The sequence below is a fragment of the Centroberyx gerrardi genome, chromosome 3 (genome assembly GCF_048128805.1).
Source record: "Centroberyx gerrardi isolate f3 chromosome 3, fCenGer3.hap1.cur.20231027, whole genome shotgun sequence".
Lineage (NCBI taxonomy): Eukaryota > Metazoa > Chordata > Actinopteri > Beryciformes > Berycidae > Centroberyx > Centroberyx gerrardi.
Window position 1 is genome coordinate 19223690 of NC_135999.1, and position 15000 is coordinate 19238689.

At 43.5% G+C, this 15000-nt stretch overlaps 2 protein-coding genes across 2 annotated transcripts in view; one reads left to right on the forward strand and one right to left on the reverse strand.

Annotated features, from left to right (window-relative positions):
- aspscr1 (ASPSCR1 tether for SLC2A4, UBX domain containing) overlaps window positions 1-7710 on the reverse strand; it is an 18825-nt gene extending 11115 nt beyond the window's left edge. Inside the window, exons 1-11 of the mRNA XM_071915323.2 lie at window positions 7615-7710; window positions 7307-7362; window positions 6348-6462; window positions 4207-4307; window positions 3345-3402; window positions 3145-3218; window positions 2311-2968; window positions 2112-2162; window positions 1196-1335; window positions 347-428; window positions 155-221 (exon numbers count right to left, since the gene is read on the reverse strand). Of these exons, the coding sequence (XP_071771424.2) occupies window positions 155-221; window positions 347-428; window positions 1196-1335; window positions 2112-2162; window positions 2311-2968; window positions 3145-3218; window positions 3345-3402; window positions 4207-4307; window positions 6348-6462; window positions 7307-7362; window positions 7615-7698 (1486 nt within the window). The 5' untranslated portion in view covers window positions 7699-7710. The remainder of the gene's footprint in view (window positions 1-154; window positions 222-346; window positions 429-1195; window positions 1336-2111; window positions 2163-2310; window positions 2969-3144; window positions 3219-3344; window positions 3403-4206; window positions 4308-6347; window positions 6463-7306; window positions 7363-7614) is intronic.
- A 4475-nt stretch (window positions 7711-12185) lies between these two features.
- notum1b (notum, palmitoleoyl-protein carboxylesterase b) overlaps window positions 12186-15000 on the forward strand; it is a 9632-nt gene continuing 6817 nt past the window's right edge. Inside the window, exon 1 of the mRNA XM_071915313.2 lies at window positions 12186-12957. Within this exon, the coding sequence (XP_071771414.2) occupies window positions 12596-12957 (362 nt within the window). The 5' untranslated portion in view covers window positions 12186-12595. The remainder of the gene's footprint in view (window positions 12958-15000) is intronic.

Consider the following 15000-nt stretch of genomic DNA (forward strand, 5'->3'; position numbering starts at 1 on the left):
TTCTTTCTGTCTGTCACTCGGCTGTGGCTTCAGCCATAAATGTGGTGGGTGAGCCGCAAGTAGCTTTAACATTGCAGCCATACCTGTGGCTAGCCAGCTGAAATGAACAGACTCCACCGCACGCACACACACACACACACACACACACACACACCTGTTTCCAAGGGCCTGAAGAAGCCCTGTAGAACATGCCTGTCTGGAAACTGGACCCTCAGGACCACCTGGAGATACGCACACACACACAGAGATCTCATGCATAATGTCAAACTCAGGGAGGAATATTTTATAAGCACACACTGTCGGTACATATTCAAGCGGTGATTATGTGACTGTCAGTGGCACTCACTTTGGGATATCTGTCCATCTTCTCCTTCATCTGGGATTCCCTCAGAGCTTTAGTCATCAGAGGAGCCTCCTCAAACGACCTCCTGGAGGAACGGGAAGAGGCAGACAGAGAAATAAAGCGGGTCGTGAAAGACAATGGGAAAGATGGGAAGAAAAAGACAGAGTAGAGGTTATATCTTGTAAACTCACTGGTGTGTGGGCGTGTGTGCGTGCGTGCACGTGTTTGTGTGTGTGTCAGAGGCAGAGACGAATTGCTGTGGTCGGCTTAATTCCACCCTTGGTAATTGCAGTCATTCACACGGTAGCAGTGTTGCCATGAGGCAGCCGGCTAAGTCAATGGAGACGGAGATTAGAGGAAGCTTCAACCTGACGGGGTTTGGCCGATGGCTAGGAGATAAAGGTCTATACGCACAGGCTTGCTAAATGCTCCCTGTATGGCGTATTTAGACGCTTTTGTAGTGTGCGTGGTGTGATATAAATGAGAACATGCTTGCAAACACACACAGTGTCTCAGCAGCTGCGGTCTGCTGCGGCCACATCCAGAGAGTGCAGAATAAACTTGTTGGCATCTGTTTTGAAGAAGTGCTCATAAATAAAAACTTCAAAAAGCACACAGTAATGCCTAGCATTCTCTCTGCCTATGGCTTCTCATTATTGCTACGGTATTCTACAATTAAGGTTTATACATCTTCACAACACCGCAGGACTCTGAACGCCACACTGACTAATTATCTGTTAGAAATCTGTAGCAGACAATGTAAATCTGGTCCCAGAAGCAAGGTATTTATGCTGAATGTCATACATGGTCCTCTGACCCAAATCGCTCTTCCATTTACTTCCTTCACCTCACCTCACACTCTTCAGCTGGGCGAAGCGCTTGCGCACGTCATCCACTGTCACTTCAAAGAACTCGTCGGGCAGGTCCGGGTGGTCGTCGTGGTGACGGCTCCCAGAGTCCAGGTGGTAGATGAGAGGCTCCCTCTCCACTGGCTGGAGGGAGAGAGAGAGAGGGAGAGGATGAAGACATGGAGAGATAAACATTTTAAGCCCGTTTAGGATCCTTGCTTTCCTTCTTTCCATCCTTCTTTTTTTGCTGTTTTATATACTGTTTTGCCTTGTTTTATGTTTTTTATGCCGTTTCCGCCCCTTTTATGTTGCTTTTATTGTATTTTTGCCTTTTATTGTTCCATCTTATTGTTGTTATTTTACTTTTTCTCTTTTAGTAGTTATTATTGTCTTTGGACCTTGTCTTCTTTTATTTTGACTGTAAAGCACTTTATAACTGTGCTATATAAATAAAGCTTATTATTATTACCTCCACCAAGGAGGTTATGTTTTCGGTGCCGTTTGTTTGTTTGTTTGTCTGTTAGCAGGATTACGGAAAAACTACTGGCCCGATTTTCATGAAACTTTGTGGAAGGGTGTAGCATGGGCCAAGGAAGGACCCATTAAATTTTGGAGCGGATCCGGATCCGACTCACGAACAAGCAATAATAGCACGAACCTTGGCGGAGGTCTGCGTTTTCCGAGTGCCCTTCTAGTTATTATTATTATTATTCTATTGGTGGGTGCCATGATTGCTTGCAGTTTTAGCATAGGTGGCCTGAGTGGGAATCAAACCCCTAACCCTGGTTTGTGCCATGATCTGTCTGTTAAGTTACAGAACCACATATTGTGAAGAAAGCCCATTGATTGACAGTTGATAAACAGCAATAAACAGAGAACGGCTGAGACTTCTGACAGGAGACAAACACCAACTGGTTTACCTCCAGGAACTCCTCCATGTCGTCGTCTTGCTGGTTGGCAGCGGCTTGACACTGCGACAGAAGCAGAAAGAGGCTTGATGTTACACTCAATCACTTATCTATCTATCTATCTATCTATCTATCTATCTATCTATCTATCTATCTATCTATCCATCTATCCATCCATCCATCTATCCATCCATCCATCCATCCGTCTCACCTTGGTGTTATGACCATGGCTGGGTTTGGCTTTCTTGGCTTTGGGTGACCCTCCTGCTGCAGTCATAGCTGACAGAGATGAGGATGATGATGATGATGATGATAATAATGAGCGTCCCGCTCCACCTCCCCCTGGACCCCCGAGGCGTTGACCCCCTCCGGAGAAGGGAATGAAGGGGGCGGAGGGAGGAGAGGAGGAAGACGGCGGGTGGGTGGAGTTCAGTCCCGATGGCCCTGCTTTCTCTCCATCTTCTTCCTGCATTGCTCTTCCAATGGGAGCGGCCTTGGGCCGAACGGCATCCTGGGGGTTTGGAACCGCTTCCTGTTTGACAGGAAGTGTGCTTGTGGCAGGGGCAGGACTTGGGGCAGGACTTGGGGCAGGACTTGGGGCAGGACTTGGGGCAGGACTTGGGGCAGGACTTGGGGCAGGACTTGGGGCAGGACTTGGGGCAGGCAGGGTCTCCGTTGGCCTATCAGGGCTGGAAGTTTTGATTGGCACCTCTGTTGTCGACGTCTCGGGCTGTGAGGGGGCAAGATCAGGGCGAGATGACGGGCTAGGCGTGCTTTCCTTGGCAATGGGTGTGGTTGGCATAGCAACTGTTTCCATGGTTTCCCCACCATCTTCCTCTTCTGATGTTTTGTTATTTTTGAGTAAAAACCTTAAGGAGAGATGGCAACAGTATCTTCATCATAAAGCATAAAATTCTCAGTATGATCCCCAATATTGTACATAATTTACATGGGATGCATAGCTTAAATACATACTGGAGTTTGTTGTTTTTTTGTATGACATATTATCCAAAACACAGACAAAACACACATAAAAATTATCTACCTGACAATGGCACTTCCTCCTGTGAGCCCCAGAGACTTCAGAGTGGCCTTCTTGAGTGCGTCCTCTCCACTCACCTACACACACACACACACACACACACACACACACACACACACACACACACATACACACACTTGTGTTGTCATGAGACTCACTCACTTGCATCTCTTGAGAATGGGTGACAGAGTGACATTACGTACCTCGTCTCTCATGTAAACACACACAGGAGTGGATCCCGACTCAGACAGCTCCGACATTCTGGAGAAAGATGGTGAGATTCAGGGGAAAAAAAAAAAAGAGAAAAGAGGATGATTAAAATGTAGGGGCCAATGAGTTTTATTTGCCTTGACAGTGACAAAACAAACACAGAAGTGACATTCCTTTGTTCAGGAAATCAACTCTGTGATTTTTACAATTAAGCCTCATGTGTTGCAGTGGCGGACTGCGTGCATGTGTAAACCATGTGTGCGCAATCCCATATAAAAGTAATTGAACCATAAATGTTTTATTATTGTTCTGCCCAATACAGAAAATCAAAGCTCTTCCTCTTTGCTTTTGCTTTTTTTTTTTTTTTTTTGCTTCACATTCTTCCCAGAGTTTTTACTCTGGTGTGGAGCTAATATCAATTTCAGGAAAAGAGTAACTTCCTTGGAAAAGAATTAGGATGTGGGGATGATGTCATTTAATAGAGATGAGATGAGGGTTGGACAAGATGCACAAGCACCTGGGAACATACAGCTGGAACTACTGAGTATAACAGCTGCGTGTGTGTGTGTGTGTGTGTGTGTGTGTGGGGGAAGCTTAAGGTTCAGTAGAGGAGAGGTGAGAAGGGATATTTGCTGGCACATTGTTGGCCGGCGTTTCTTTGAACAAAACGATCACCTTCACTTTCAGGCTGAGTGGAAAGTGAAGGCGAGTGAGTGAGTAAACATTACTCACTCTGACATAAATACACGTATTTTGAATAGTATCAATTAAAATACTTTTTTAATGCTCCTAAAAAATGTTAACACTCAATAATAGGAAACCACACACACACACTTTGCACATGCATACACACACCTGGTCTGGGGAAAGTGTGCGAGCAATTCCCACAGATTCTGACCACAGGAGAACGAACCCTGGAGCCGAGAACCGTCCTCCATCTGTAGTGCAATCCGCACCTGAGGAACATGGAACCACAGTCACACACACAGATACACACACACACACACACACACACACACACACAAACTGTGGTGAAGATGTACGCCAAAGACTGCAAACAGACATAACACATTAGCCAGCAGACACTGTCCAGGAGTAAACAGCAGGTCCAAATTATGTAGAGAGCTTTACAAAATGTGGGACCAACCTCAGACAAACGCACACAGTTATCTACAGTAATCTGTCCATAAAGAACAGGCTTGTCCTACTTAAAAGTATCAGAATGACTTGTTCTTTAAATTACACAGCAATTTTTAGTTGCCTTTAAGTAAAATGCATAAGCAAAGGGTGCTTAGATGCATCTTTAACTCCAAACTTCTCACATGTTGTAGGACTTTATAAACACGACTAAGAGTCTAACAGCCCCGCAAAATTGCATTTTGTGGAAGCGTCCCCGCCGGGAACCGAACTCGGGTCTCCTGATTGAGGGTGTCCAATCTAACTCCCTGCAGCACACTTTCATCCACTGGACCTAAAGTGGTGAACAGACCGACCGACTGACATTGCAATCCATAGAGCCCCTGCTGTCGCGGGGCTAAAAACAAAACAAACATAGCCTTAATTGAAAGAGGAACTCACTCCCTAAATGGCATTTGCAGGTACCTTGATAGGAATGCATAGACAGTTCTGCTCTACAGCCTTGTTAGTATTTACAACAAAGAAAATTCTTTCATAATCCAGCTGGGATTAGGCTACACATGTAGGTCTACCTCAGTCTGCAGATGAATAACACCAGACATGAGTGTTGTTTCTGTTGTTGTTTCTCTCTCTGACTCATTCGAACCAGACCCTACGAGTTGTTTATGTTTACCCAACAATGACGTTGTTCGACACAGAAAGCACGCTGCATCTCGGCACACCAGGAGAGATGAAAAGGACGGCTTGGCCTTGTTAACACCCAAACACACTTACAAAATGCTCTCACACACTAGTTTGGCTGGGGAATCATGAGAAACCATGGTGATAGTCAGGAGAGGCTGAGTGTGTCCGTGAGTGTGTGGGTGGGTGTGTGCATGTGTGGTAGGAGAGTGAGTATGTGTGTAAGTATGTAAAATCTGTGAGCCATCAACAGTCAACCATCCATCAAATGGACAAGAACAACAGATCAAACCCAGCAGTGATTTTACTGGCTAGATTATGATACCATGATGTCATAGGAAACTACAGCTCAGCTGCAGGATGTTTTCTGAACACAAATCACATCACGGTGAACTCAGCAACATAGATGGATGATTTATTTGGGTCCAGGTACTGACAATAAAAACCTACATCAAAGATATTATCACAGGACTTAACACCTAACTGATGCATATGCACCCATGTGGATTTAGGATATACTGACTTTGAGCCAATACTGTTCATTTCTTTACTATGAAAACCATCCAGAATCAATTCACTCTTCATTTTATTATATGTTTATTGATTTTTTTCATTCTTTTCATCCAATAATCCTTGTGCATGATTGAAAGATGTACATTTCTAGGCAAGTTGTAGTGCAATCACTAAATAAAAATGGGTACATATATGTAATGAACTATCTTAACATATGTTGAATATGATTGAATTGAATTGAATATATTTACGTAATAGGCTTGCATTTTCTGTTTCACAAAACCAGATTGGAGTATTAGAGTCTTATAAGTAGTATTGGTACTATTACTACCAATCACCAATTACAAATCGACACTGAGATTATGCTGATATTGACTGCTGGACAATTACCGTGAGCTTCCCTAATGTGCATGCACCCATACACACACTCTGACATCTTTATTATTTGAAACGGTTTCATTCTCAAAATTCTGCTTTTTCCTTTCTTAAAAAATTGAGAATGATACGCTCTTTTAGAACTGAATCTTTTATTCTATTATGTTTTATTCTCCTATTATTTTATTCTTCTCTCATTTCTTTATCTCACTTTGATACACAAATACACAAGCAACGACAATTTAACAGTGTGACTTACACACACACACACACACTTTGTTTTAACCAACCTGGCTGTCAGCTCCAGCCTGTTTCCTTGTACTTGGCACCATTTCCAGTTTAGCATTGTTGGGCAGGCTGGCGAACCTCCACTGCAGCGTCAAGTCCAGAACATTCCTCTGAAACCTGTCAGAGTGAGGACAGAGGGGCAGAGGGTTGGGTGAGGACAGAGGGGCAGAGGGTTGGGTGAGGACAGCAGGGCGATGGCTGTCACCCTGCAGTCAGGTGACAGCTAACAGACAGCAACCTCACATCTCGCTTGTATAAACTTTCTCTATAGATACACACGCGCGCGCACACACACACACACACACACACACACACACACACAGTGGCAGACATGCGCACACACATGCAAAATTCAATGTAAAACAATGGCTCTCTTCTGTTGTGTTTTGTTGTCACTTAAGATAAGATAAGGTGAGGTCAAATAAAAAAAAAACAGTTGTGGGATTTACCTCACCTGTAGAAATTAGATGTTTCCTTCTCTTCTTTCTGTGTTTTTATCATTTTGTTTCACTTTGCTGATTTACACAAATAAACGAAAACTCAACAAATTGCAGTAGAGTCCTTGCCTCTGTGGGTAAAACTCAGCTTGAATTTAACTCTGTTATTTCCCTCTGTGCTTGATAAACCAGCCAGGCTCTCACCCCCTACTTGTCCCATCTAAACAGCCAGGGACGAAGCCTGCTGCTTACGAAATCAAGTTGTTTAATAGATCAAATAACAGGAGCCATGTTAATTATCACATATGGAGAAGCTAATCAGAACAGTTGCGCACTGCTTAGCAATCGCCACTTGCTCTCACCTTGCTAAACCTAATTTAGCACACACAACCAATTTATTTACGCCTAACTGATGCAACCTAGGCTTAGTGCTTTAGACCAGCTCCAACTAACTATTGAGCTGTAATTAATAATCTAAGCAGTGGTAAAAGCTAACTCCCTCAGCTAGGTTAAACAATACTCACTTCAAACCGTGATCGTCGGGATTAAATCCATGCTTTTTGCAAACGTCCTCCAGCACCTGAGGATAAGAAATATTAATGGAATCTCATAGATGTTGGACATATGTTCTCTGCCTTATTGTTTATCAGTCCTTTGACTTAATTCATACCGAAATGACATGAAGAGAAACTGATCCGTCACTGGCTACTGCTAGCTAAGCTAGCTAGCACAGAGAAAACAGTTTGCTCTGGTTTGGAAGAAAACGGAGAACCTTCCAGAAACAGCTCGCCCTCTCATTAGAAAACATGAAATCGTCTTAAACATGAGTTACCTGTAATAACGGTGTGTTTGGGGAAACTTTAATTGTCTGTCTTCTTCCATTTGGAGTAAGAACTGTCACAACGCTGGCTGCCATTGCGATGTGACGTCTCTGTGTTTATTTGAATAAACTTTATTCACACAGCGCCTGCTGACAAGCTGCTGGAAACCTGCCACAAGATTGTTTTGGGACTGGGACATAGCATTATATTCAACAGAAAGAATTGATGTTGGGGTTTTTTTCCTCAGTGATTTAGGACAGGACGCCTGGGAACTGGGCGTTAATATTTCAGTCAATGTTCTTGTCCATCTTTTTATTTAATGCTCAGTGAGTGGAGGAGTGTAATTTGATATCTGGGATTAAGAATAGACAAATTATGTTTTCATCTCTGGGTTTGGGAAACAATACGGCCATGTTTACTCGTAATATGAACTGTCGTGGGGTTAGTCTAAACAGTAATGCTATGGATGAGAACTAAAATTTATTGGTGTGCCATGTCCAATATGTGTGGACATTAAAGGTTGCATATCGTAGAAATTCAAAATGTCCTCTATTTATTTACATATGATTAAAGATGTTTAATAAAGATATAAAAATATGATCTTGTTTGAGTGGTTACATTTAACATTATTGCATTTTCAAAAATCCACTCTTTTTTCTAGGCAGTTTTAGACTATAATGGATAATAACTATAACTATAACTATGGATAAATAGAGAGTTACTGAAATCCTTCCAATCAGGCCAGTTTGCAGCATTTGAACTGGAGAGCCTCCACTCAGCGAGTTTACCTCATTTGAATTAGAGGAGCTGGTGTTGTCAGCCAATCAGAGTCCAGTATTTTGAGGACTCCTTCGGATTTATTCAATTTAACAAATTCAATAAAACTTTTAACTAAGTCATGTTTATTTGCAAAACATCATGAAGAACATTATTCTTACCCTGAGACATTGAAAACAAAATCACTAAAACTGAATAATATGGGACCTTTAACAAACATCTAGTTCTTAGCCTACAATATACCAAACTGTCTCATCAAGCCTTCCTCTGGAGTTCAAAAAAGCCCAGTGATCCTCATAAGGGCAGAGGGTTTTCTGTTCAGACTAGCAGCAACATGTAAGTTCTGCTCCCCATATGGACTGCTTCATACACGGCCAATTGTGTGCCATATGTAGCCTAGTTTGTAGCCTAGTTTGACAGATGACCTGGACAGAATTAAGACCACTCTCTGTCAACAAGAATCAAATTGGATCAAAGCTGGGATCAGACCGGACAGTCACAACAGACACATGGTGCCAACAGATGGAGAGGTGTGAGGCCAGTGCTTTAGGGGGCGTACAATTGACTGGCCGTTTCTGCAACATTTGCGTGTCAGTCCACCTGAGAGAGAGAGAGGGGGAGAGAGAGAGAGAGAGAGAGAGAGAGAGAGAGAGGTGAATAGAGTTCTCAGTTCTGGGGGGAAATTGCCACCGTCTGAATAAACAAACAAACAATCAGTTTCCTTCCTCAGTCAGCAGGCTAGAAAACTTCAAAAATGTGCTGGAACGGAGTACAAGCATATAAAGGCGTCTGTGTTGGGGAGTTTGTCGGGTTTTGTAAAACATCTCCACAAAGAAAATATTTAATCAATTAATTAATGAGAGGCGAAGAAATAAACTTATTGAGACACACAGGCTTCCATTTCTACTGACACAAAGGTGGGGGAGCAAAAATTCAGTTTCAGTTGGTTGTTGAAATGTCATGCACAGACTTAAAACAGATGCCCATTCTGATTTTAAGCTCTGATAATAATAATAAACCCACCAAACACTATGTTTTGCTCATGATGTTACAGAAGAAAGCATAATAAAGCACGTGATGCAAGAAAATGTCAACTCTTTTTTTATTATGAAAGATATCCAGGTGGTGCTTTTGTCTCTGTAGAAAGAGAGAAAGAGAAAGAGAGTCACATTGTAGAAGTGACAGAAAAAGGGCTTTTATATCTGCATGAAAATTGTGAGAGATTAGAATTATCATGAATTTCAAAGACATTATCAGGAAACAAAATTGCGCTTCATTAGATGAGGATGAGCCAGAGCAACTGAAAGAAATAGATGTTTTGCTTGACAGCCACACAGGGAGCTTGAGAGCCAGCCAGCCTTCCACAGTCAAGATGCTCACACCCAGACTGAATTACCCACTATCCAAAACGCTGTCATACTCCTAAGAGAAACTGAAGTCAAAGTGATGCCAGTACAAATACAGTCTGTCTGCAGTGGGATCAATGACAAAATCAAGAGTCTGAAGAGCCGTACAGAGAAAATGATGGTTTTGAGGAAGAGCTATACCAGCAGAAATTGACTGACGCCATCCAAGTACTGAAGCGTCGATAAATCCTCTACTCCACAGCTGCAGAGTGCAATCCAGGAGAATAACTCAGAGCTCCAGAGCATGAGAGAGCAACTGTGAATGTACGAGCTGAGGGCCCTCGCTCACATGAACAGTGAAGATGAGGAAGCAGAGAAAGAGAGCCATGAGAGTGAGAGCTGACCTTCAGAATATGCAGTTTCACTTGGATGGGCTCCAATGTGGGGGGGTCCGAACCTTTAACGAGCTCAAATGTAAGGCAGCGGATGACAAGAGAGCCGTGCTGAATGTGACCAGAGACTGCAATCAAATCTAGAGAATAATAGTTTCACAGAGAGGGAGAACAGAGGAAAACCATCTGAAGAAAGCAAAGGAGGAGATAGAGAAAGAAATGCAATGAAGGGAGGATTCATTGACAAAGAGAACAAAGCAAGGGAAAAGGAAAAGAAGGAGATGCTGCAGGTAGAGAAAAGGAAACTGAAGGAAGAGGCAGCAATGGCTAAAGGAAAGCATTGCTATAAAAGCCCAGTGGTTCCTGCCATTAAAAGCTGAAGAAAAGAAGAAAAGGGTCTTGGTCCAGCAGCTGGATGAACTGATGATTGAAGGCGATGAGCCATTCTTGAAACTTGAAATTATTCACCCCACCCCACAAAATACACCCTGGGTGTCACTGTGCCCATTTGAAGCCCTGGAGCTGATGATGCCCTGTCTGGTCCAGAGCTGCTGCTACATAGTGATGAGGATGAAGACGAGACTGATGAGGTTATTCCTCTTCCATCTCTACCTCCCAGCAGGCAAAACTCTTTATACCCTAACCAGGAATAAATCAAGCAGAGTGTTTTATGCATTTAACAGAAAGCTTGATGTTGATGCATGTAACAGAAAGTTGTAAAACAATGTCTCTCTTCTGTTGTGTTTTGTTGTCACTTAAGATAAGATAAGGTGAGGTCAAATAAAAAAAAACAGTTGTGGGATTTACCTCACCTGTAGAAATTAGATGTTTCCTTCTCTTCTTTCTGTGTTTTTATCATTTTGTTTCACTTTGCTGATTTACACAAATAAACGAAAACTCAACAAATTGCAGTAGCGTCCTTGCCTCTGTGGGTAAAACTCAGCTTGAATTTAACTCTGTTATTTCCCTCTGTGCTTGATAAACCAGCCAGGCTCTCAACCCCCTACTTGTCCCATCTAAACAGCCAGGGACGAAGCCTGCTGCTTACGAAATCAAGTTGTTTAATAGATCAAATAACAGGAGCCATGTCAATTATCACATATGGAGAAGCTAATCAGAACAGTTGCGCACTGCTTAGCAATCGCCACTTGCTCTCACCTTGCTAAACCTAATTTAGCACACACAACCAATTTATTTACGCCTAACTGATGCAACCTAGGCTTAGTGCTTTCATCACAGTCATCACTTATAACTCACATATAACTATAACAATTCACTCAAACCAACATAAAAGTAGCTTTTATATGAAGCATTCAAGATGTTGTTTGTATTAGCACTATTATACTATTACTATTATACTATTATTATACACTATATACTATTATACTATAATAAGCAATAAATGCAGGCTTGCTTATGAATGAGAGAAACAGAGAGAGAGAGAGAGAGAGAGAGAGAGAGAGAGAGAGAGAGATGGGGCACGTGCATGCATATCTCAATGTCTACACATGCCATGATTTAAAGCCATTATGTGACCTTATCACCTTTTTTAAGCAGTCCAGAAGGGACTCATCTCAGTAAGATCACAATCTCAATAAAATATGCGATATGCCTTGTCTGCCCATACACGCTCGCATAAACATACACACACATGCACGCACACATTTAGCCTTAGATCATGTATCGCTGAAAACTTCATACTCGCTATTTGCTCAAAGAACAGTCTGGATCATGATGGCACCGTGTGGCTCTCTCCGGCAGAAACATGACATTTAAGAACGCCTAGATTTTCCTTAAAACGCCACATTCAATCAAAGGCACTTCAAAGGCAACGTGGTCATATGATGACACAACATCAAAGGGACCGGGTGCATTAGTGAACTGACTCAAGGGGCGTGCCAGGCGTACGCGCGCTCTTGGTTTGTGACCGACGCCCAGCACGGAGCATCAGCCAACGATAATAACGATTGGCCCGGAGGAGTGAGAAGCGCAGAGTCGGGGAGGGGACGGGGGACGGGGGACGGGGACTTAAAATAAAATCCCACTTCGTCCGCTGTACATGAGGACCTGAACCTATTGCCAACAGGTCGTCTACTATGCTAATGAAGAAATACGCCTACTGCATTTGACTTAAGCCGCCTGAAAACGACTCGACCTGAACTGATACAGGATCTGAATGACGCTCAGTTGTCAGTTTGTTGGATAACCTCGCTGGAAGAACTGCACACGAATTTAGGATTGAAATGAAGGCACTGCATGTGCATCTGGGGTGAGTTTTAATGCAGTCGCCTGTTCCTCAAGGCACCATGGAGAACCTTGAGCTGCGTTCATTCAGCACATCTTGTGTGATCGACAGAATCCAAGAGGTGACTTTCCTTTTTCGAAGAACTTTGAAACTTTCTAACGACTCTTAGGATATGCACATTTTTGCTCAAACCCCTTGCTCATTAAAAGACATTCCCCAATAACGGTTAGAAATGAGGAGCCGCGGTCTGGAGAGAAGGTCGGGCGGTCTGTCTGTGATGCGCTCCTGTTTGCTGCTGCTGTTCATCCAAGTGAGCGCACCGGCGGCACCGGTGGAGGCGAGGAGAGTGCGGGGCGGCCGGGCGCAAACTCGGCGAGTGCAGCCGTCCCCACCGCACCGGGAGCGGGTGGAGGGAGCGGAGAGCTTCCCGTTAGATTTCACAGCCGTGGAGGGCAACATGGACAACTTTATGATCCAGATAAAGAACTTGGCGCAGTCTCTCTACCCGTGCTCTGCGCAGAAGCTGGATCAGGACATGAAGTTGCACTTTTTGAAGAATGTATCTGTGACTTGTAATGATGGGTCACCAGCAGGGTAAGTGAATGGGCTTAATTGCTTCCTATTACAGTTTCGGTATAACCCCAAACAGGTAACTCAAAGATGTGTCAGCAGTTTGTGTGTTGGAAAAAAGTTGGGACAAATCCATGGCTAAGCGAATTTCGCAGAAGCCCAGTAGCACTCTCTAACCTCCAATTTGTGTTGCTTTGGCGCTTTGCTGCTTTCCTGCCCTTCATTCCCTTGTCACTCCGGATGTGACCAAAATGGATCAAAGGACCAGATCAGAGAGAACGCGAGCGCGCCGCCGCTGAGCTCTACATGTGAGACATGCGCGCACCCGATCACGAGACAAACGCTTTTCATCCCAGACCTGCGTATAGACAGAAGGGAGTCCCGTTTATGCAATAACTTAAAAAGCAGAAATCGCAGGGATAAGCTTAATTGGCCTGATGGACCCGGGTCATCAGGTCTATTCTTTACAGAAGCTAGTTTATTAACCTTTTAGGACAGGCTATTATTTTAACCGGTGATAAATAAAACTGGCATATCAGTCTGGGGAATGTCAGTCACGTGAACGGCTTTTGCGGTAACAGGTGCCTCTCTAAAGTAGCCTCAGTGTGTTTCCATGGACTTTCCACGGTGGAAGAGATGGGAGACACATGAAAGATGCTTGCCTCCTTTGTGAAAATTCATTACCCTATTATATAATGACGGATCAGATGGATTTGGGCAGCCTTGGTTTAGGTTTAGACACATAGCCTATGACAGTGTTATCTCACTGTATAGCGCAGGACAGGTGTCCAAGGCAAGTTATATCCCTGACTTCTTAGTGTCTGAAATTCATGTGTAGAGTTCGTCGATCTCAGCCGCTTTATAGCCCAACGAGTGAGGAGTAATTGCTTCCAAAGAAAGTGTTTTATCTTCAGAAGGAGATCACAGAGGAGAGAGAGGGGTTCAGGACAGGTAAGGCTACACGTGTGAGGAGTTGGGAGGGGAGAGTTGCTCAAATTCCGCAACTAATCTGCCCTCCTGTGCGCATCACAGTCTTCAGTCTTGGGGACCCGTGGGAGCGCGCATGATGAAGTCCGAAAACTGTGAGGCCGAAGTTTGAATCCGTCTCTATGTTGGCAACTTGTGGATAAGAGAGAGAGAGGGAGAGAGAGAGAGAGGGAGGGAGAGAGAGGGAGGGAGGGAGAGAGAGGGAGGGGGTTATTTTTTCCCCCTAGAGTTCAAAGTGGCCGAGGTGCGTGCCTGGCGCCTGGCCTTGTTACCACAGATTATGATCCCAAGAGTCCTGTGGTTTGTCTGGAGCGCACAAGGCCCCGGCTGGTAACGCGTTACAGCAGCCTACTGTGTTACTTTTTAACGAGTATGGCTTCGGTCCGATCTTGGAATTCAGCCATGATGCTAATTCAGCCTGAACGTCATGTAGACTACACAACGAGTTTTACTGTGTTCATACAAGTTCTTACATTTCTGTGACAAGTATTTTGATTTGACAAGTGTTGATTGGAGAGATGGAGCTGATTTGTCTCTGGAGCGGCTGTTCAAAACTATCTAAAAGTGTTAAATTGATAGGTGTTGACTTATATAAACACTATAGTGTTGGTTTTTAACACTGATGATTTTGCTGCAAGCCTAATTAAGGGAGGGTGCAACCGGCAGTTTGGTGGAAAAGTCACGTAAAAAGTAATATAACAATACTCACTGGGAGTAAAATTACATTACATTACATTAAAATAATTAAAGTAATATTACTTTTGAAATGGGCAATTAATGAGTAATTAAAAACTATTTCGAGTATCCATCATTGTTTCTAATACACACACCCCTACACACACACACACACACAGACACCACAGAACAGAAAAAAAGACTCAACAGCAGATTCTCCCTGTCATATTTTTTTCTTTCTCTTTCATCGCTGCGTGTGAAGTGGAGGATGCCTGTGTCTGCTTGTCTGATGTCTTGATTGAGATCTCTCTCTCTCTCTCTCTCTCACACACACACGCACACACACAGATGCCCTATTTTGACCCTGTCTCTCACATGTCTCTCATGTAGAAAAGCAACTAAGAG